Raw genomic sequence first — 22531 nt, forward strand, 5'->3', positions numbered from 1 at the left:
TGCAAGTTGCAGCTGTAGCGCTTCATGTGGAAAGAGTTCCATTTCACAGTGAGGTTAATTCTTTGAGGAATTAAATATCTTTTTTGTTGGGTAAGTGCCGCTGCTACTGCTTTGCTTTAATTTAATTTTATTTGGTGATATAAATTTGGTACGAGGCTTCAGCACATGAGCCTGCCATACTTAGTCATCTTAGCTTGTGTGCACACGCACGCACTATTGACTAATCACTATTCATTCACGAGAATTAAATTACCAAAGACCACAAAAGTAAGAAAAAAAGGTTTATTTCTAAAATTCCCTTTGATTCTCTTTGGCTTGTTAAAAAATAAAAAATAAAAAGGAAATAACAGGATATGTTTTGTGATGAAATATAATTCCTTGTACACGCTAGCTCCATCTGATCCGTGCATGATTCTGGATCTTCATTTCCATCCCCTTTCTCTCCATGTGGTCAAGATAGAGAGAGAATGCAGTTGAATAGCGCTTTCATTTAGCCTGACTTCATTTCCTGATAGAGACTGTTTGCAAGGAAGATGTCATTCTTATTCTCCCCTGCATTATTATTGCAAGAACAAAAAATATTAGCAGCTAGTGATGAAGAGAAACAATTCGTTAATTAAGGAGATGGGAAGCGGGCAAGTACGTACCTCAAAATAAGTTGCGGAGAAACCGTGTGAGTAATCTAGCTCTAGCACACTGTCTTGGGAAGTTTGTTGGTTGGTGAAAGTAGTAACATTGTTCTGGAAAACAAAATGAGTATTAATTTTTGCAGTAAAAGGAATGAAAAGGGAGAATGAGCTAGCTAGTACTGACGATGGAGAAGTCACAGAGAGGAGAGCTGGCAGTGTCTTCGTCGTCATCGTCGAGAAAAGAAGGGAGGTGGTGTCGCTTCTCTTTAACAGCTAGTTTCTGCCTCTTTATAGTTCTCTGATGGGCCGCCGGAGGTGGAGGCCCAGAGGAAGCATCAGAAAGCATGGACAAGTCATCTTCTTCTTGTGGCACACTAGTTTTGGGTTTCATCTTGTGGTGCTCTTGAGGCAGAAAGGGAGTGGAAGTGGAAGCATTGAGGAAAGAGGGCTCCTCCAGGTATAGAGTCCAACCGGATTCGCAACCGCTGCTGCATTCTGACGGCAGTGCATTCATCATCTCAGCTAGCGTAGTGGGCGGGGTGCGTGGTGTATGTGTACTATATTATATATATGATGGAAAGACAAGACAAGTGGTGAAAGGGTGCATGTTATGTTATGTTTATATATATAGCATAAGATTAAGAGAGCTGAAGCACCAAGTTGGAGAGACTAGTGTAGTTCAAAACCAAGAGAGAAAACTGCTTTTGTCCTCACTCCCATTCGAAGAATGAAATGAATGAAGCTAAGTGAGTGCCAGTTGGGGGTGGGTTACACTTAAATATAGCAATGTTCTGAGTGAGTGAGTGCATCCCCTTTTATTTCATCACATCACATGCTGGACAGCCAGGCACTCTGTACTATGTAGTGTGTAGTGTGTAGTGTGTAGTGTAGTACCCTCTTCTTAACAAAACCGACTACACACACTGCACCATCTATTATTACCATTAGTAGCTACTATTAACTTAAAACACCTTATCATTAATATTATTACATTACTACTTGGAGATTAGCATTACTTGCTGTCTTGTTTCCATTCATTTGCAATGTGCAAGGGGCCCGGGGTGGTGGGGGTGTATGTGGGAGGTTGTTCTTCAAGAAGAGAGAGTAGTAAATGTACGTGATTTAATGTCGTCGTTCCAATGGGGAAAGGAATTATATTGTCCAGGAACCCCAGTTGCCCTTCCCCTTATGCCCATCATGTGTCACCATTAAACAATATTTAATTAATGCTCTCTCTACTGCAAACATATCCCTCTCCATCCTTTATGTTTTCTACTGCCATTCATTCAAAATGTGCCGCTTGTTTTTTTCTGTCAGTACTCAGTAGTCTCATCCTCCGAATCTAATTCAAACCACCACCAAGAGATTCTATAACTATGCATGCATAGGGAAATAATTAAAATACAAATCACAATTGCCTTAGCTTTTGCCAGAATTACAACAATAATAATGGACACTACTACTGTAAAATTTTTTTTGGGGCGCAGTGCACTATGACTTGACTGGGATTTTATGAATGAGTGTCCACATGCAATCACCTTCTTCCTTCTCTCCTTTTCAAGAATTTACTCTACTATCTGGATTAGGATTCACAACAGCATGTGAGCACGTGTGCATAATATTCATATGCGGGCTTCCACATATTCAAACACATGTCTGCACGTGCACACGCACTTCTATCAATTCACTACTTCAACTTAAAACGTAACTGTCTTTTATTTTTAGTTCGAGTTCTTCCCTTATATTAACACTCATCCTACTTGAATGCATGCAGTGTGTTTTAATTTGGATTCACGTTTGCCATGGTTATTTTAAGATAGAAAATGTAATTGGCTATATGATTTCACATGTTTAATTAAATTAGAGGTAATGACCAAATCAGTACCCGAAAGATTCAAACGCTGACATTTTGGTACCTCACTATTGTTATTGACAAAATGGTCCTTAAAAGATTTTAAAATTTGACAAGCGTACCCACGAGTTCACCGGAGCACATTTCCGGCAAGCACAGTGCTGACATGGCCACTGTGTTTTGATGACATGGCAAATACCCTTCTCCACCCTAATTCTTCTCCTTCTCCTTCCCCCTCCCCAACGCACTCCCCCCTTCCCCTTCCTGAATGCATTCTCCCCCTTCCCAACCCTAATCTTTCCCTCTCCCTCCCTAATCCTAATCCTCCATCTCCAACGCACTTCCCCCTCCTCAATCCAAAATCCCCCTTTCTGAACCCTAATCCCCTTCCCAACCCAGTATCTCACACTCTCAACTCTATCTCCCCTTCGTCTTCACTGCTATTGCCAACCAGAATTAGGAAACTAAATCTTCATCTTTTGTCAGAGAATCCTCATCATGAATTATCCAAAACCCAAATTTAGCTACCCCGAATAGAAAAAAAGGCAAGACTTTTGAAGTAAAAAATAGCACTTTGCAACAATCAGCATTCCTCAGAAAAATGTGAGAGTAATAAAGAGTAAATCAGTAAAACACCAAAGAAAGAAAGCACTTTTGGCATGAAAGAAAGCACTTTTGGGTGAAGGGTGGCCAAGCTTGCCGGGAAAGGCCATCTGGGGCTCAAGATCAGTGGAAGTCCGGCGAGCAGAGGGAGAGAATTCATCGGAGTTGTTGGGTCTAAGGAACCTCTCAAAGATGGCCATGAGAAGGAACATGGAGATGAGGATGGCAGTGGCCACAAAGCCAAAGAAGACAGCGTTGACTGAACTCTCAAAGTTGGTCAAATGGGAGTCATCTCTGCTCTGCACATTCACATTCATTGGAGACCCTATTGGTGCCCACCCACCATTATTGTTGTTGCTGTTGTTCTCTTCAACCACCATTTCTTTCAAAACTACTCTGATGCTGTAGTATTCTTCTGATATGCTATGCTTTCAGCATGTTGGTTTTTAATTAATTCTGGTAAAGGTAATAGCTTGTCTTGGTTTTACTGGAGAATTAGTTAAGAAAAGGGATTAGGGTTCAGAAAGGGGGATTTTGGATTGAGGAGGGGGAAGTGCGTTGGAGATGGGGGATTAGGATTAGGGAGGGGGAGGGAAGGATTAGGGTTGGGGAGGGGGAGAATGCATTCAGGAAGGGGAAGGGGGGAGTGCGTTGGGGAGGGGGAAGGAGAAGGAGAAGAATTAGGGTGGGGAAGGGTATTTGCCATGTCATCAAAACGCAGTGGCCATGTCAGCACTGTGTTTGCCGGAAATGTGCTCCGGTGAACTCGTGGGTACGCTTGTCAAATTTTAAAATCTTTTAAGGACCATTTTGTCAATAACAATAGTGAGGTACCAAAATGTCAGCGTTTGAATCTTTCGGGTACTGATTTGGTCATTACCTCATTAAATTATTATCAAATATTTTTTAATTATCAACTTTACATAAAAATAATTATATGAAAATATTTATCTTATTTTAATTATTGTTAATTATATATATATATATATATATATATATATTAGTTATGAAATATCACAACATACTAATAATTACCTTGGTGCTTATCAAATTAAAGTCTACCTATGAGAATCCCCTTGGCAATCAAGCAACGTCCTGTTGAAATAGCATTTCAACATTTACAACGAAAATGTTGTAACAGAAGTTTGAGAATAAAAAATAGTCATAATTTTTTTATTCTTTAATTACCACTAGAATAAATACATAGTATTAAATACAATAAATATATAATTATAATATTGTATATATAAAATTATAAATATTAAATTTAATAAAATAACTTTAAATGATTATGTCTCCAACATTATTCTTTTACAATAGATTCTATATGTTAAATGTATTTAACTATTTATCTTAAAAAGGTGTTAATGTTATGCACATGTTCGTGCTCAAATCAGCAGCATACTTAGCTTGAAGATCCTCTGTCTCTTTTTTTTTTTTTGGGATAAGTATGATTTTGGTCTCTAATGTAGAGGCCGAAAATTTATTTCGTTTCTGGCCTTTTTTTTTGCTACAAAATGGTCTCCAAAGTTTCAATTTATTTTAAAACCGTCCTTCAGACTAAAATGTCCCTATCCCTTCTTCCCCAAAATCATGCAGAAGCACCAGCAGAAACACAAGCAGAAGCACAAGCAGGAACAGAACAACAATAGCTGAACCAGACGTTGAAGCTGAAGCTGAAGCAATACCAATAAAACAAACAACCAGAAGCAGAACAACAATAACAACAATTGGATAATGGAATCAGCAGAAGGACAACAACAAAAGCAAGAACCCAGAAGATAATGAAATCAGAAAAACAACAACAACAAAAACCCAGAAGAAGAGAAGAAGAAAAACCCAGAAACATCATCATCAGAAGAAACACCAAAAAATCATCATCATCATTGCCAAGAACCAAGAAAAACAAGAACCAGAAAAACAAGAACCCAAATGCAGAACTCAGAACTCAGAAAACAAAAAAAAAATCATCATTATGCAATTACTATAATTAGAAGCAATTACTAATTTACTATAATCAGAAGTAGTATCACCAATAATAACTTAACAACAACAATTGTGAAAGGTGAATCAACAATGGTGAAGCAACAACAAAAACAAAAATAGAAGCAGAAGTAGAAGCAGAAGGCAGAGGAGCTGAAGAGGTGGTGGACGGTGGTTTCGCTGGCACGAGGGCGAGGCGGCGACGTCGGTGAAGGCGAAGAGGAGGAGCAGAAACGGCTCAACCCTTGCAGTGAGATCCAGTAGCGAGGAGCAGGCGTGGCGGTGGCGGCGAGGAGCGGCAATGGTGGCCCTTTCCCCTCTTCTTGCCTGAACCAAATCCCCACCCCCACCCCCACCCCACCCCCACCCTCAAGCTCTGGAGACCGTTCCCCCTTCGAAGAAGAAGATGGTGGTGGTGCAGTGGTGCGGTGCGGTGCGGTGCGGTAGGGCGGCGGTCCCCCTTCTCTCCCCCTCCTCCTCCCCTTTTTCTCGCGCCCCCTTTCTTTCTCTCCCCACCCCCTTCTCTGTATCCCTTTCTTTCTTCTTTTTATTTATTTATTTTATATTTATTTTATTTTATAATTTTTTAATGAGGGATAATTTAGTAATAAAAAAATAAAATTAGTAAAAAGGACGATTTTAAAACAAACTAAAACTTTGGGGGATCATTTTATAGCGAAAAAAAGGTCAGGAACGAAATAAATTTTCAGCCTCTACGTTGAGGACCAAAATCATACTTATCTCTTTTTTTTTCCTTCTCCGATCCTTTTGTGCACTTACCTGAAGGGAAAAAACCAAATAAGGGAAACAAAAAAGAAAATACACAAGTCTACTTATGATATCATCAGTAAAGTGAAATAAATACATCCAAATTTGTAGGTTCACTAGAATGAAAATGATCCACTAATAACTACAAGAAAACCGGCAGATAGCGGCGGTTATTTAGCAGCGGTTCTTGTAGCGGTTTTAGGGAACGCTACCAAATGAGCTTATTTTGCAGCGGTTTTTCGGTAACCGCTGCAAGATGCACCCGTTTTGCAGCGGTTCTTGTGGCGGTTTTAGGGGACGCTGCTAAATAATCTCATTTTGCAGCGGTTTTTCTGAAACCCCTGCTAAATGTCCAGTTGTTGAATACATTGATACTCGTTTTGCAGCGGTTTTTTTCCAACCGCTGCAATTTTTTTTTAACTTGAATTTTTTTTTGTATAAACATTATTGCCTTCTTATAACTGTTCTAATCCTCGCTATTTTTTTTTAATGAAAAGATAAGGTTCAAACACTGCAACTTAATTAATGCATTAAATGGATTTTCAATTTTGTGTTACATAAAAAATAATTCATTACTTAAAAAAAATTATACATGAATAACTAAAACCGAATTTACGAATCATGTTTTCTCTTGTAGTATCAGCCATTTTGAGTTTGTATTTAACCATAACTGGTAACATAAAAATCAAGTAAACGTCCGAATTCACTAAGTCAAGACAAAGTTCAATGGAGCATAAAAATCAGAATTACTAAAGTAGACAAACAAGTTTTGAGTCAAAATTTCTCATCAACATCGTATTGACCTGGCCAGAAATACTCTGTCAAAAAAGCGCTGCAGTGACGTGATAACGGATCTGATAAGTCATCTCCAAACCATGGTATCTTGTTCAGATCGAAACCCCTTTTTGCAGCATTACTGCATCTTCTCTGTGTTGGGTGTTTAAAGTTTTATTGTCTTCTTCTGGAACCCTATTAAGCTCAACATCCCTGGAGATGTCATATCCACCGGAGGAGATAGCATCTAAATCATCTTCTGAATCAGTGTCTGCTCCATCTAGAGTGTCAGCAACTATTTTGCCTGAATATTCAGCTGACACTGAATATATGAACATGCAATCAACAACATATAAATCTAGTTAAAAGATAATGATAACTTCCAAGTCATTCTAGTTATTAAGGAAAGAAATTTTCGGAAATATGGGAAGAGGACTTTCAAAATTAACAAATGCAAAATTAACTATTACCGCCTCCTTCTTCAGTAGTTTGGACAGATTTCTTGGAAAGAAGCTCTCTAATATCACGTTCTATATACTTCAATTCCTCTTTTGAAGCAATCTCCAACTCAACACCATGCGAGTTATTAAAGCGCATCTGCACCATAATAAAATGTATAGTTGATGGTCTATTTTGTAAAACATATTGTGTCTCTGTAATTCACTTACTGTGCTAGAAATTTATTACCAACCTTTAATTCAGCAAGTATGTCTTCAGATGTCCTACCAGCTACAAATGTCACAAAAACATAGCCAAATTTCTCCTCGTACCTTGATCCCCATTCATGAAGTTCCTACAAATTTTAGCATTAATGGAACTACTATCACTGATTAAATGTCATAAGCATATAGCAACTTAAAATTCTTATTTTTCAAATAATGTTGAACGCAAGTGTTTAAGGGTACGGCTAATGAACATACCTGCACAGTAGCTTCGTTTGCCGTTTCCAAGTATTCATTAGAACAAGATCGACCTGATAAAGCCTCCAACTAAGACCTAACATTCAACTTACGGGACCATATGTCTCTGGCAACCGTAATTGCATGTTCCAATGAAGAGAATGGAGAGGCCATAGCCATTTTGTTATCGAACGTTGTGCCTGCACAGCATGATGAGAAATCCTCCGTTTTCATTTCTCCTGTTACAACACCTTTTTATATTAACTATACTTGTCAATGATAACAATATTGTAATTCAAGATAATTTACTCGATGTCATAATTTTCTTTATTGGATGTTAAAAACAATAACAATGATGATGAGGAACTGGTGGCATTCATGAAAATCAACTTGAAATGAAAACTTAATTCAAATACGAAAACACAGATAGTAATGTAACCAGCAAACTGCGCACATCATAAACACTGTTAAACTTATCAAACACACACAGTTTTTTCTGAAAATGCTGCACATGTTTTGCCATATTTTCACTATGGCACATAATCTATGTTATCAGAACCATCTGCTACTGGGTCTTCTATATCATCATCTCTTGTCAACTGTAAATCACTGATGTCACCTGCTGCTGACATGTTCAACCCGGGCTGAGGAGAAAAAGCAGCTTCAACATCCTCATTCTCTCCTCCCATGTCATACAAGTCTCGTGGTTTTACATGAACCACTACACTCCATTCTTGATATACTTCATCACGTACATAGTACACGAGCTGAGCTTCTGATGCCAATATGTACACTTGATGTTCTAACTACTTTGTTTTTAGCAAACGGATGGAACACATGATACGCGTTCCGGCAACGGTGCTCGACAATCCCGTGTTAACGCTGTACCCTTTCGACCACCTCGCAATGAAACACGGATGGCTTCATCAAGTGACATTGGGGACGCTCGAGCTCCTGCGACAAATAGAAAGCATCCACCGGATTCACATGAAGGTGTAGATGACCATTCAGAAGATGAAGACTATGACCCGGAGGCGGATGAGATCGAGTCATTCGATGACCATCTAGACAACATGTTTGCCGCACATGAAATTGAACGTCAAGGCAATGTAAACCGCAAAAAAAGGACACTGATTATTGGGTTGTTGATGTCATAAGTATTCTTCTGATGCTTGCTTCTTAGTAAATGTAACGATTCTTCTCTGTGCATTATATTCTCTTAGTAAACTAACATTTGAAGTTTGTTCATTGCTGTTAGAAAATGGTGTGATCTCTTCTATGGAGCTGACTGTTAAGGAGGCATTAGCACTTCCTCCTGGAAAGAAGATCGTTCTACACCATAACAGAGAGTTGCAACAAGTTGGTCAGGCAGCGGGCTTATTGAGCGGGTTCTTGGGGACATTGGGATATGATTTTCAACAATTACCAATTTGTACAAAGAGTTGGAAGACAATGAGCAAGGCTTCCAAGGAGCATGCGTATGACCAGGTTAAGGTAATGTTTACTCTTTTGTTTGATAAAGTAAGGCGCTACCAATGCTCGGTGTAAATTGCTATTTTTTTACATATTAAATGAACAATAGAAGGAAAGATTAAGACGCACACACATGATATCGACCATACGAATTTTTATAGAATATTCGATAAATTTCTAAGGAATTTTTTGTATAGTTTAAATTGCACTATATAATTATACAGCTTAATCCCCAATTAATCTGATCCTTCGTGTATAGCAATGTAACTAAGAATTGTAGTAATAATAATAACAACAATAATGAAGAAACTTATAAACCTCATGAGAATGTTAAAGCTGCTCCTATTACTATTAATTAGAGAGTGACTAGCTATTATTTATGATTTTCGGTTAGATGAAAATGCCTGAGGAAAATAAAATTGGAACACATCTGCACAAGTTAATTATGTTACCATCCTAACTTTGAAATTTTGAATGTTTATGTGGTTTTAATTTTTTCTTGAGAGATTATTTCATTGTTTCCTTTCTATGGGGATGCTGTTTTTTTGTGTGCAGCAACTCTCCGTTAGTAGGTGGATACACAATTGGTTTTCTATTTTATTTGTTTTAGTCTGGTAAATTAGAAAAGGATAGTGCATGTTGGGTTTCTTGTAGTTGACTTCTGTGAATTTTGTTGTCGAGAATTGTTGATGTCATAAAGTATGTCTTTTGATAATACATAAGTCTTTTTGAGGTGGTTAATTATTATATGTTGTCTTTTGATTTGAACTACTTGTAGCGAGTCTTCCATTATGAGGATGATAAAAGAGGGTGGATAAAGCGGAAAATTTTACAAAGAATAGGAAACTGCTGGAGGAATTCAAGAAATTATTTGTTCCATAAGGTTTATGACGAAGAACTAACTTTTGAGGAAAATATCAAGCGTAAGCCAGCAGGAATAGAGGCAAATCACTGGAAAAAGTTTCTTGAATATCGATTGGACGATGACACGAAGGTAACAAATATGTAGTTGAAATTTCAATGTATGCGATTTTAAATGGTAATGAACTACTACTAAATATGCTGAATTTATTGTGATAGTGGAAAAACTACTACCCAAATTTTCATCATCTTATCATTTTTTTTGTTTCCTAAAGTTGTACGCTCAAGGCTGATTTATAAAATCATTAACAGTGTAGTAATTTATCCCGATAACATTTATTTTTTTTTGTTTTGTGTGCAGGAGAAGTGTAGAAAAAATGCCGTTAATCGTTCAAAGCAACAATACACACATACCGGAGGTTCTAAAATGATGGCAAAAAAGAGACACGAAAAAGTAATTAATTTAACTTCAGTTCAACAATATTGACATGTTTCTGGTAATACAGTGTTGTGTTTAATACAAATGTGTGTTGATGATTGTTATAGGAGCAACGACTGGGAAGGCCTATTGGGAGAGGAGAGGGATGGACCTTGAGTCATAAAAAAAAGAATGGAAAGTATATGAATGAAGAAGCGCGTTTGGTTGGGGTAAATCATGTTCATTACTTTTTCAAATTTTCCTTTGCAATTACTATCATTGAATTTAGATTAGTGTAAATCCGGACCTCACATGTTTACAGGAAGCAATTGAACTTGTTGAGAGCCAAGATCCCTCTAGCAAGGAATTTTCACAGAATGATTCCCTTGCACAAGTGCTTGGAAAGGAGCACCCAGGAAGAGTTCGTGGACTTGGTATTGGTACATGTCCGAGTCGGTGTTTTCGTAACATTCCAGAGCAGTCGGACTACGGTGTACATATTAAGGAGTATCAGATGGAGATTGTGAAACTCAAGGCGGAGGTAGCAGAACTCAAGGCGGAGGCAGCAGAACTCAAGGCAGCAGCAGTAGAGGAAAAGACAAAGAGACAGAGAATGGAGACAGAGGAAGCTGAAGGGAAGGCAAAAATACAGACAATGGGAGATTTGTTGACATACGTAATCCAGCAACAAGGAGGTAATTTGCCACCTGAAATAGCTGCGGGTTTGGATTCTTTGAGAAGTGCACCAACCTCATCCCATGCAAGATGATGTGTGGGCACTAATGATTTGATTTATCAGTATTGTAATTGGAATACTCTTTTATTATTTACTTTCGTAATGACTTTTGAGATATTTATTTGTAGTTTTTTATCTTGTTGACTTTATTGTAGTTTACAGTAATGGATGCACTGGATGAAAATTATCGTTATAATTATTCACCTTTGCATTTATTAATTATGTTTTGTTTCGTGTGTTGTTTTTGGATTGGCTGTTGCTTATTTTAATAAATTAACGCAGTTGAGTGGATGAACATATAAAGAATAAAAGAGTTGTCATATTCTATTATAAATTCTGGTTTTTTTTTTTAAAAAAGTGTTACTCGATATTTGGCAGCGGTTTTAAATCCGCTGCTATATTCATAACAGGATTAGTAAACGTATGGCATTTTGCAGCGGTTGTCCCTTAAATAATATTTTGACGATTTAGTAGCGGATGAAACCGCTGCAAAATAATTCCGCTGCAAAATACCATTTAGCAGCGGTTGTTCCAGCGGTTACTAATAACCGCTGCTAAGGGTTTAGCCGCACACTATCTTTCAGCGGATTTATCAACCGCTGCTATCTGCCGGATGTGGTGTAGTATATAAGAAACACAAATGAAAAAGAATAGATTGGTTTTACCAAAGCCTTATTGATCACACTTTTTTCCCCTACTCCTTCCTTTCCTCCATGAATTAGGACAGGGCTATTAAACAACATGAATGGGCTTTTTCTCATTCCAGATTCCGTTTTCGTTGTTGTTCTCCATCAATCTCAAGTTCGATTCTTCTCGTCACTTCCAAAATTATTAGTTTTCTCCGGAACCCATTGTCATTGAAAGGGTATCCTACCCTTACATACATGTTCTCACGTGATTGGGTGTGGCTGATGATTTATGCTTGATTATGATAAGTTATTGGGATTACACATTTATTATAGCATCCTACCACACAAAATCTTACGCTATAGTCTGAGATAGCGAGTCATTACGATACCTAAAACTTAAGAATATGTACATAGTATTTGAAGATAATGATATATCTAAGAGCCTGTGAAAAAAAGATGACAGAACAAATAATCACATTGCACTCAAAACGTCAAAGATATAACACATCAATATACAAAAAGGAGATACATAGCAAATACTAATCTCGACCTACAAAAATAAGGGCAAATAGAAGGTATAATACAACCCAACAGTAAATAAAATACAACTTTTTTTTTCATAAATAAACCTCTAAGAGATATACAATCATGTGTTCAAAAGTGGATAATGTAAATACACTAAACATAAAATACAGAAGAGTCTTCGCTTTGCAAAGGAAGTCTGGCATGCTCAATGAGGTGCGTCACGTCCTGCATTTGAAAATTACAAAATTTGACAACAGGTGATGAGAATCCGAAGGTTCCCGATAAGGTAATAATTCCAAATAGAGACTATGTATAAAGATATGAACCCGCTAGGCAATCCTAAACTCCAAAATGCACCATATTCAAGCCTAGGGTCCTTTCTAAATTCAAACAAGAAAAATCAAACTAAGTCTCAGTCATACTAGCGATATCAAAATCTCAAATCTTCTCAATACAAGCCACCATCTCTCTCTATATCATAATTGTCCAATATTTAATAATTCTATATCAAATCTCAGTCCCAATGGTATCAATTTATTCTCAATGTTTACTCTTAACCCGAAGTAAGTGGGACAAGGCCACAACTCTTGCATCTACCCAGACAACTCAAATATCAATCAAACTCATTTCCATCATCTAATCACTAACAAATCATTTAGAACAAACCTCAGCATCACCATCGCCAGTATAATAGATCTCTCAATTGTTCAAACACATACAAAACAATACAAAGAATACACAAATAGAGAGAATAGATAAAGGAAGTAGCTCAAATAGCATATAGATATAATTATTCAATAAGACAAGCCAAATGCAAGATGCACACCCAATCAATACACATAAATAAAAATGATGTATGCCTGTCCTACTGGCCATGAGCTCACACGTCGTTTAAACTTTTAGAACCCAATATATCTGGTAGCTAACCCGGATATAGAACACCACAACACGGAGTAAGTGGGACTAAACCGCAACCCTTGCCTCTTATCCGCTTAACCCAGAGCAAGTGTGACAAACCTCAACCTTTGCATCTTACCCAAGCAGGTGTTTACAATCTCAACCCAGAGCAAGTGGGACAAATCTCAACCCTTGCATTTTACCCAGGTGTCTCAAGTCTCAACCTGTAGCAAGTGGGACAAACTTCAACCTTTGCATCTTACCCAGGTGTCTTAAGTCTCAATCTGGAGCAAGTCGGACAAAGTTCAACCCTTGTATTTTACCCAGGTGTCTCAAACCTTTACCTGGAGCAAGTGGGACAAAGCCACAACCCGTGCATCTTACTCAGGTAGGTGCTTAAAATCTCAACTTTGAGTAAGTGGGACAAACCACAAACCTTTCATCTTATCCGGGTGCCTCAAATATCAACCTGGAGCAAGTGGGATAAAATCGAACCCTTTCATCTTACCCAGGTGCCTCAAATATCAACCCGGAGCAAGTAGAACAAAGCTGCAACCCTTGTGTCTTACCTAGGAAATCTATGATATTCGTAGTCTTTAATCAAATTCACAAGTTATTAGATTCATAAATCTCCATGTCTTTATCACTTCATTAATTTATTTATCTCGTGAGTGGGACAACGCCACTGTCCTCACCGTGGGTGGGACAAAGCCACTATCCCCACAAAGCAATAGTGCACTGGGTAAGCGGGATGATACCATCATCCTTGCCAATTCGGTCACTCAGACCATAGTTCATTATTATCATTGTCTTAAATTAGTTTCATAAGTTAGTATGTTCTTTTACCCCAATTCTTTATTAAGTAATCAACTTTGTTTTCTTGTGAGCGGAATAACACCACCGTCCTTACTAGAGGCGGGATGAAGCTACCATCCCCACTTAACTCGGAGCAAGTGGGGCAAGTCACAATTCTTTCATCTTACCTAGGAAGTTAACCACGTATCATTAACTTTAATCAATTTTAGGAATTATTAGGTACATTAACCCCAATTCATTATAAATTTATCACATTTAAACTCATTAACCGCTAATCTTTTATCAATTTGCCAATTTCATTAACACGTGAGCAGGATGGAACCTCCGTCCTCACCGCGGACGGGATAAAACTACCATCCCTGCAATAATTTTATCTGGTTTACCAAGTGGTTATCCGGGAATTAATCAGTTCATCTCATTATATCACTCCCCAATGTATTAAAAGCTTAATTATCGGTTATTCAACTTCATGCGGAGGTTAGAGGGATTTACAAACAGACTGGACAGGCTAAACAGTCCAAAATCATCATTTAAAAAAAAAGAGTGTCATGCGTATGCATGGGTCATGCGTACGCATGGTTTTAATTCTGTTTGCATGTCATGTGTACGCATGTCCCCAACTTTTTGCAAAATTTGTAGAATTCAGTTTTTGACATCAAATTTCAAACATGCATAACTTTTGCTACAAAAATTTAGTTTCCATCCATTCTTTGACAATTTTAAATTTCTCTTCTCCAATTTTAATTCAATATAAATTTCACCCAAATCCAAACTCCGAGCGCCAAGGTATGTCCCGTCGAAGTTGGTCAAAAACTCATTTTTACCGAATTCTCACTTTTGCTCAATTTCACCAAACATCAATCCAAATTCAACTTCAAACATCTCCAAAACCATTTTTACCCCTTTCAAATACTCATTCACCGATTTTCAACTATTTCAAACCTAACCAAACCCCATTCTAATTCATTTAGTACTTCCATTTACAATAACAACACTCATAATTCCACATTTCCAACCAGACCAAAACTAATCATCCAACTCATTATCATTATTTCCAACAATTTACAATATGATACACCAATGTTTACCTTACCTTATCAAATAGGGAATTCCTCACCGTATTATGGCTTCCGACCCAATTTTTCACATCAATCAATATAATAACAACTATAATCAAGCTTCTAATTACTCAATCTAACACCATATCATACAATTTGGCACAACGTCAAAACTAGGGCTCATATAAATTGATGAACTAAGAGGAAAAAAGGGGTTCTTACCTTTACCCACTAAAATTAGTGATAAAAATCACCAAGAACACAAGTTAGAGAACTCCTATAACATCAAAATCACCAAAAATCCTTAATAACCAACCTCAAAATATGAAATCAGATTTGAATGAGAAATTAGACCTAGAATTTCAAATTACTCACCAAACTAATTAGATAGAATTGAAGAGGATGAGGAGAGAGACGCGTGGCTGCAAACGGCTCGTCAATTGAAATTCCGGAGCAAAAGTTTTGACTAAATAAAAATGATGGAGCTAGAATTTGCTCTCCCTTCTCTCTTCTCTCTATTTCAGCAGCCCCCTCTCTAAATGAATAGTGAAGGTGCTGAAATGTTACCTAAGTGAGGGATTATATACTTGGACTTGGGTCCAAGTGTGGTCCAACTTAAGTTCTTATCCCTTTGACTCAACTTTGAGTCAAAACTTTTAAGATAAGTACTTAGAATTTCGTTCTAAATATTTTTTCTTATCATTTTTACATTTTCAACTTTTTTCACTTGCAGTACCGGTCAGATTTAAGTCGGTACAAACAATTTTCATGCTGGTATGCATTTTTCCATAATTAGTTATATTTTTCTGCTCAATTTTATTTTTCTGAAATAAATTCTCATCGGTATTTTCCCAAATTATAAACTTTTAATTTTCTAATACTTTATGCTTATAATTAATTTATTAATTAATTATTCAGGATTTATCCAGATTTTACATTTATGATTACTATTGATATTGGATGGCATTGAAAGTTGAGAATAATTCTCAAATATGTTTAATAAACAAAGTACCTAATTAAATTAAGTCTTAATAGAAATTGAACTAACTTACCTTCATATTTTTAACCTTGAATAAGGTTTAGTATATATATTTTGTTTTGCGTGAAAAACTCAATACAAAGGAGAAATTGGCTAGACTTGGCGTTTTTTTAGAAGAGTTCTCAAATTGTATTGTCCAAAAACTGTTTTCAGATCCAAGATATCATGGAGTATTTGGTGAGCAATATTGAAGGAGAAAAATCTGGTGTGGGTATGACTAGAAAATGCTTTGTCATGTTTTAAAACATGACTAGAACTAAAAATTTCAAGCAAACCAAAAGATGTATGGTATTTTATTTTTTATGATATAATTTGGTGTTGTAAAATACTAGAAATGAATCCCGCTAGGGAGTCAATGAAATATCTGTACAATGTATATAATGAGATGTTTATTTGACCCAATATGAGTTAAAAATGAACATCAAGGGTAAAATACTACTAATTTATCAAACACAATACACCCATACTATCCAGAATAACCATCCGGGTATCAGGGATAATAAACATATGATATCCTACTAAATCGAACATAATACAGCCCATTATACCAGTGGCGGATCCAGAAATTTTATGAAGAGGGGGCCGAAAACAAAAAATTGAAAGTACCATATTAAAATTGAAAGCTTTAATAAAAAAATAATTGTATATTTTAATATTATTTTAAATTAAAATTAATTTTAAAAAAATCATTTATATCAAAATTTTTTTCATAAAATTCTAATTTTTATCCATATTATAAAAGATATAATATAAATAATATAAATTTGTTTCTCTAATACTTTTAATATATATATATATATATAAAATAAAATAATGAATATAATATATAAGATATATTCGTATTAATAAATAATTCACTTATTTTGATTTTAATATCATAAAAAATAAAATTTAATCTAATTTATTTTTATGTATATATTTTCTTATTACATTTAATTAGGAATTATTATAAAACTAAAATATTTTTATATAATAATAAATAGAAAAATTATAAAAAAGATAAAAAAATTGAAAGAATAAAAAAAATAAATTTAAAATGCATGAAATGGAATTTGAACTTATGTGTTGGAGTATAAAATGTCTCCTTTTAATCATTGAACTAGAAGGTATATTATTAAAAATTTTACACATTATATTAAATATATTCTAAGTTTTAAAAATTTAGGGGGGCCATGGCCTATGCAGGTCCCCCTTAAATCCGCCTCTGCATTATACACATTGTACAGATACTCCATTGACTCTCTATACTTCCTCTACTAGAAATAGTTATATTTAAAGAAAGTAGATTAAATTTGAATGAGATGAAAGGAGAAATAACAAGGCTTCTTGCAATAGAAGAAAATATGAAATGAGAGGAAATTAAATATGGTCACATGATTAAGCTAAGTTGAGGTCATGCTCTATTCTTATGATAGTTGATAAAGAAAGCATGTTGGATCGACAATTTATAGCATTACTAGGTGTCTAATATTTTTTATTTTCTTGACATTAATGCTTTTTTTCTCATATTGGTGTAGTATATATGTTCTTAGGTCTGATGTATTTCTGTTTTTTTTTTTTTTTTGTTATTTTGTTGATTCTTATTTTTGTGTTTTGACATAAATCTCATTATCTTTATATGAAATTTTGTGAGTGTAAAAATATAAAAATAAGTCAAATATATTTGTGATTGAACTATGATTTATTGCCTCAAATTTATATATTAAATTGTCAATTCTTGATCATTTGCATCTATGATTGGCTAGTTCTGAATTTTGAAAATCGATTCTCAAAGAATTAGTTAATTTTAACTTATATAGAGTTCTATTTTATTTTTTACTTTGACAAAGATATGTGTTATTTTTAATTTTAATTTTCATTGTTCAAATTTGCAAAGGCACAAAATTGATGACAACATGCCAGAATTTATATTGACTGAAACATACTAAAAGAGTCAATGATTATAAATCCTACATGGTTACATGATACAAATTTTTTGTTAGAAAAAATTGTATTTAGTTGAATATGTAGAACTTATTTTATTGTAAAAGAATTTTAATTATATTAAAATATTTTAATTATCTATATGATTATATATTATATAAATGTTGAATTAGTGTGTGATGAGTGGATAATTTATACGCTTTTTGGCATTGTTTTTAGGTAGTTTTTAGTATGATTTAGTCAATTTTTATTATATTTTTATTAGTTTTCAAGCAAAATTCACATTTCTAGACTTTAATATGAGTTTGTGTGTTTTTCTGTGATTTCAGGTATTTTCTGGCTGAAATTGAGGGACCTGAGCAAAAATCTGATTCAGAGGCTGAAAAAGAACTGCAGATGCTGTTGGATTCTGACCTCCCTGCACTCGAAATGGATTTTCTGGAGCTACAGAAACCCAATTGGTGTGCTCTTAATTGCTTTGGAAAGTAGACATCCAGGGCTTTCCAGCAATATATAATAGTCCATACTTTGCCCGAGTTTTGACGACGCAAACTGGCGTTCAAACGCCAACTTCCTGCCCTATTCTGAAGTTAAACGCCAGAAACAGGTTACAAACCAGAGTTAAACGCCACAAACAAGCTGCAACCTGGCGTTTAAATCCAAGAAGAGTCTCTACACGTGAAAGCTTCAATGCTTAGCCCAAGCACACACCAAGTAGGCCCTGGAAGTGGATTTCTGCACTATCTGCACTTAGTTACTCATTTTCTGTAAACCCTAGTGACTAGTTTAGTATAAAAACTACTTTTAGTGATTTATTTCACATCTTTTGATCATTTTTGAGACTATCTTTGTATCACTTTTGATCTCTTGATCACGTTTAGGGGGCTGGCCATTCGGCCATGCCTGGACCTTCTGTTCTTATGTATTTTCAACGGTGGAGTTTCTACACCCCATAGATTAAGGTGTGGAGCTCTGCTGTTCCTCATGAATTAATGCAAAGTACTATTATCTTTCTATTCAATTCAAGCTTATTCTTATTCTAAGATATTCACTCGCACTTCAACCTGATGAATGTGATGATCCGTGACACTCATCATCATTCTCACATATGAACGCGTGCCTGACAACCACTTTCGTTCTATCTGCAATAGCTTGAGTGTGTATCTCTTAGCCTCCATTTCGAAATATCGGAGTCTTCGTGGTATAAGCTAGAATCAATTGGTAGCATTATTGAGATCCGGAAAGTCTAAACCTTGTCTGTGGTATTCCGAGTAGGATCTGGGATGGGATGACTGTGACGAGCTTCAAACTCGTGAGTGTTGGGCGTAGTGACAGACGCAAAAGGATCAATGGATCCTATTCCAACATGATCGAGAACCAACAGATGATTAGCCATGCGGTGACAGCGCATTTGGACCATTTTCACTGAGAGGACGGATGGTAGCCATTGACAACGGTGATCTCCAACATACAGCTTGCCATGGAAAGGAGTATGAATGATTGAATGAAGACAGTAGGAAAGCAGAGATTCAGAAGCAACAAGCATCTCTATACGCTTATCTGAAATTCTCACCAATGAATTACATAAGTATCTCTATCTTATTTTATGTTTATTTATATTTTAATTATCAAAACCTCATAACCATTTGAATTTGCCTGACTGAGATTTACAAGATGACCATAGCTTGCTTCAAGCCGACAATCTCCGTGGGATCGACCCTTACTCACGTAAGGTTTATTACTTGGACGACCCAGTGCACTTGCTGGTTAGTTGTGCGGAGTTGTGAAAAAGAATTGAGATTATGATCGTGCGTACCAAGTTGTTGGCGCAGTTGAGATCACAATTTCGTGCACCAAGTTTTTGGCGCCGTTGCCGGGGATTGTTCGAGTTTGGACAACTGACGGTTCATCTTGTTGCTCAGATTAGGTAATTTTATTTTAATTTTAAGCTTTTTGTTTTTATTATTTTTATTTTTGAAAAATTTTCAAAAAAAATAAATTATTCTATGACTTCAGAATTTTTAAGAATGAATTCTAGAGTTTCATGATGATCTGTTGAAGTCTGGCTGGCTGTGAAGCCATGTCTAATCTTTTGGACCGAGGTTTCAACTTATCATCACAAGAGCTTGTTGATTTCTATCAATCTTGTTGTTGTATGTAATGTTCTACTGAAGCTTGGCTGGCCATTGGCCGTGTCTAGTGTTTTGGACCGGAGCTTTCACTGAAAGCTTGGCTGGCTAGTAAGTCATATCTAATTCCTGGACCGGAGTTTTAAGCTAACATTGCATGATTCCTGGAACTCCTATTAAAAATTTTGAAATCCTTATTTTTTTTCCAATTAATTTTCGAAAAATACCAAAAAAATTTAATAAAATCATAAAACCAAAAATAATTTTGTGTGTCTTGTTTGAGTCTAGTGTCAAATTGTAAGTTTGGTGTCAATTGCATCTTTTTAACTTTTCTTAAAGTTTTCGAAAACTCATGCATGATGCTCTTCATGATCTTCAAGTTGTTCTTGATGATCTTCTTTGTTTGATCTTTGTATTTTCATGTTTTGTGTCTTTTCTTGTATTTCATATGCATTTTCAATTTGTTAGTGTCTATAGTTTGAAAATTTCTAAGTTTGGTGTCCTGCATGTTTTTCTTTTCTTAAAAATTTCAAAAATAAGTTTTTGGTGTTCATCTTGACATTCAAAGTGTTCTTGCATGCATCATGTGTTTTGATCTTGAATTTTCATGTTTTGCATCATTTTTATATTTTTCTCTCTCTTCATTAAAAATTCAAAAATAAAAAAAAATATCTTTCCCTTATTCTTCTCATAAATTTCGAAAATTTGGATTGACTTAGTAAAAAAAAAAAATTTTAAAAATCTAGTTGTTTCTTATGAGTCAAGTCAAATTTTCAATTTAAAAATCCTATCTTTTCAAAACTTTTTCAAAAACCAAATCTTTTTCATTTTTCTTTCATTTTTTTTCGAAAATTTTCAAAATCTTTTTCTTATTTCTATTTCATATTTTCAAAATTAATGCTAACAATTAATGTGATTAATTAAAAATTTTGAGTTATTACTTGGCTAGTAAGAAAGGTCTAATCTTTAAATTTTAAATCATATCTTTTTATTTCTTGTTAGTCAAGTAATTAACTTTAAATTCAAAAATCAAATCATTTTAAATTTCTTTTTCCAAATCTTTTTCAAAATAAATTTCAATCACATCTTTTTCAAAACTTAATTTCAAAATCTTTTCTAACTTCTTATCTTTTCAAATTTGATTTTTAAATCTTTTTCAATTAATTACTTAACTTTTTGTTTGATTTTAAAATTCTTATCTTTTTCAAAACCACCTAACTACTTTTTCCTCTCATTACTTTCGAAAATCCCTTACCACTTTTTCAAAATTTCTTTTTAATTAACTAATTATTTTAAATTTTAATTTAATTTTAATTTTCTTTTTAATTTTTGAATACTAACTAATATTTAAAATAAAAACAAAAATATTTTTATTTTATTTTATTTAATTTTCGAATTCTTCCCCCTCTCATCTCTTTCTATTTATTTATTTATCTACTAACACTTCTCTTCTACTCATAATTCGAACCCCCTCTTCTTCTCTGTGTTCGAATTTTTCTCTTTTCCTTCTTCTATTCTTCTCTTCTTCTACTCATATAAATGAATCTCTATACTGTGACATAGAAGATTTCATATTTTCTCGTTCTCTTCTTTTTCATATGAGCAGAAACAGGGATAAAGACATTCTTATTGAAGTTGATCCTGAACCTGAAAGGACTCTAAAGAGGAAACTAAGAGAAGCTAAAACACAACCCTCTGGAGAGGATCTGACAGAAATTTTCGAAAAAGAAGGAGACATGGCTGAACCCAATAACAATGCCAACAATGCAAGGAAGATGCTTGGTGACTTTATTGCACCCTCTTCTGACTTCTATGGAAGAAGCATCTCAATTCCTACCATTGGAGCAAACAACTTTGAGCTTAAGCCTCAATTAGTTTCTCTAATGCAACAGAATTGCAAGTTTCATGGACTTCCATTGGAAGATCCTCATCAGTTCCTAGCTGAATTCTTACAAATCTGTGACATTGTCAAGACCAATGGAGTTGATCCCGAGGTCTACAGGCTTATGCTTTTCTCTTTTGCTGTAAGAGACAGAGCTAGAACATGGTTGGATTCACAACCTAAGGAAAGCCTGAACTCTTGGGAAAAGCTGGTCAGTGCTTTCCTGGCTAAATTCTTTCCACCTCAAAAGATAAGCAAGCTTAGAGTGAAAATCCAAACCTTCAGACAGAAGGAAGGTGAGTCCCTCTATGAAGCTTGGGAAAGATATAAGCAATTGATCAAAAGGTGTCCTACTGACATGCTTCCAGAATGGAGCATCATAAGTATATTCTATGATGGTCTGTCTGAGTTGTCAAAAATGTCATTGGACCAATCTGCAGGAGGATCACTTCATCTAAAAACCCCTGCAGAAGCTCAGGAACTCATTGAAATGGTTGCAAATAACCAGTTCATGTACACCTCTGAAAGGAATCCTGTGAACAATGGGACGCCTCAGAAGAAGGGAGTTCTTGAAATTGATACTCTGAATGCCATATTGGCTTAGAACAAAATATTGACTCAACAAGTCAATATGATT

At 35.3% G+C, this 22531-nt stretch overlaps 2 protein-coding genes and 1 non-coding gene across 3 annotated transcripts; 1 reads left to right on the forward strand and 2 right to left on the reverse strand.

Annotated features, from left to right (window-relative positions):
- Positions 1-317: 317 nt before the first annotated feature.
- Positions 318-1571, reverse strand: LOC107641756 (uncharacterized). Its single transcript, XM_016345224.3, has 3 exons — positions 814-1571; positions 648-740; positions 318-552 (listed from the first exon to the last, which is right to left on the reverse strand). The coding sequence occupies exons 1-3, from the start codon at positions 1144-1146 to the stop codon at positions 502-504; spliced, it is 477 nt and encodes a 158-aa protein (XP_016200710.1). The 5' UTR covers positions 1147-1571; the 3' UTR covers positions 318-501.
- A 7215-nt stretch (positions 1572-8786) lies between these two features.
- LOC107640346 (uncharacterized) lies at positions 8787-11029 on the forward strand. Its single transcript, XM_088486421.1, has 4 exons — positions 8787-9002; positions 10204-10275; positions 10389-10490; positions 10583-11029. The coding sequence occupies exons 1-4, from the start codon at positions 8787-8789 to the stop codon at positions 11027-11029; spliced, it is 837 nt and encodes a 278-aa protein (XP_088342547.1).
- Positions 11030-22150: 11121 nt separating this feature from the next.
- On the reverse strand, positions 22151-22258 carry LOC148563570 (small nucleolar RNA R71). The gene has a single exon (XR_015884633.1). It is a non-coding gene; the product is annotated as a small nucleolar RNA R71 (small nucleolar RNA).
- Positions 22259-22531: the final 273 nt, after the last annotated feature.

The sequence above is a fragment of the Arachis ipaensis genome, chromosome B5 (genome assembly GCF_059453495.1).
Source record: "Arachis ipaensis isolate K30076 ecotype BB chromosome B5, ASM5945349v1, whole genome shotgun sequence".
In the NCBI taxonomy this organism is placed as follows: domain Eukaryota; kingdom Viridiplantae; phylum Streptophyta; class Magnoliopsida; order Fabales; family Fabaceae; genus Arachis; species Arachis ipaensis.

Excerpts from the sequence above, each read along its gene's own strand:
- LOC107641756 (XM_016345224.3), bottom strand. The coding sequence starts at position 1,146 with ATGATGAATGCACTGCCGTCAGAATGCAGCAGCGGTTGCGAATCCGGT. Across the intron at positions 741-813 it reads CTCTCTGTGACTTCTCCATC|AACAATGTTACTACTTTCAC; the intron begins GTCAGTACTAGC and ends TTTGTTTTCCAG. Across the intron at positions 553-647 it reads TCTCCGCAACTTATTTTGAG|GGGAGAATAAGAATGACATC; the intron begins GTACGTACTTGC and ends ATAATAATGCAG.
- LOC107640346 (XM_088486421.1), top strand. The coding sequence starts at position 8,787 with ATGGAGCTGACTGTTAAGGAGGCATTAGCACTTCCTCCTGGAAAGAAG. Across the intron at positions 10,276-10,388 it reads CCGGAGGTTCTAAAATGATG|GAGCAACGACTGGGAAGGCC; the intron begins GCAAAAAAGAGA and ends TGATTGTTATAG. Across the intron at positions 10,491-10,582 it reads AAGAAGCGCGTTTGGTTGGG|GAAGCAATTGAACTTGTTGA; the intron begins GTAAATCATGTT and ends ACATGTTTACAG.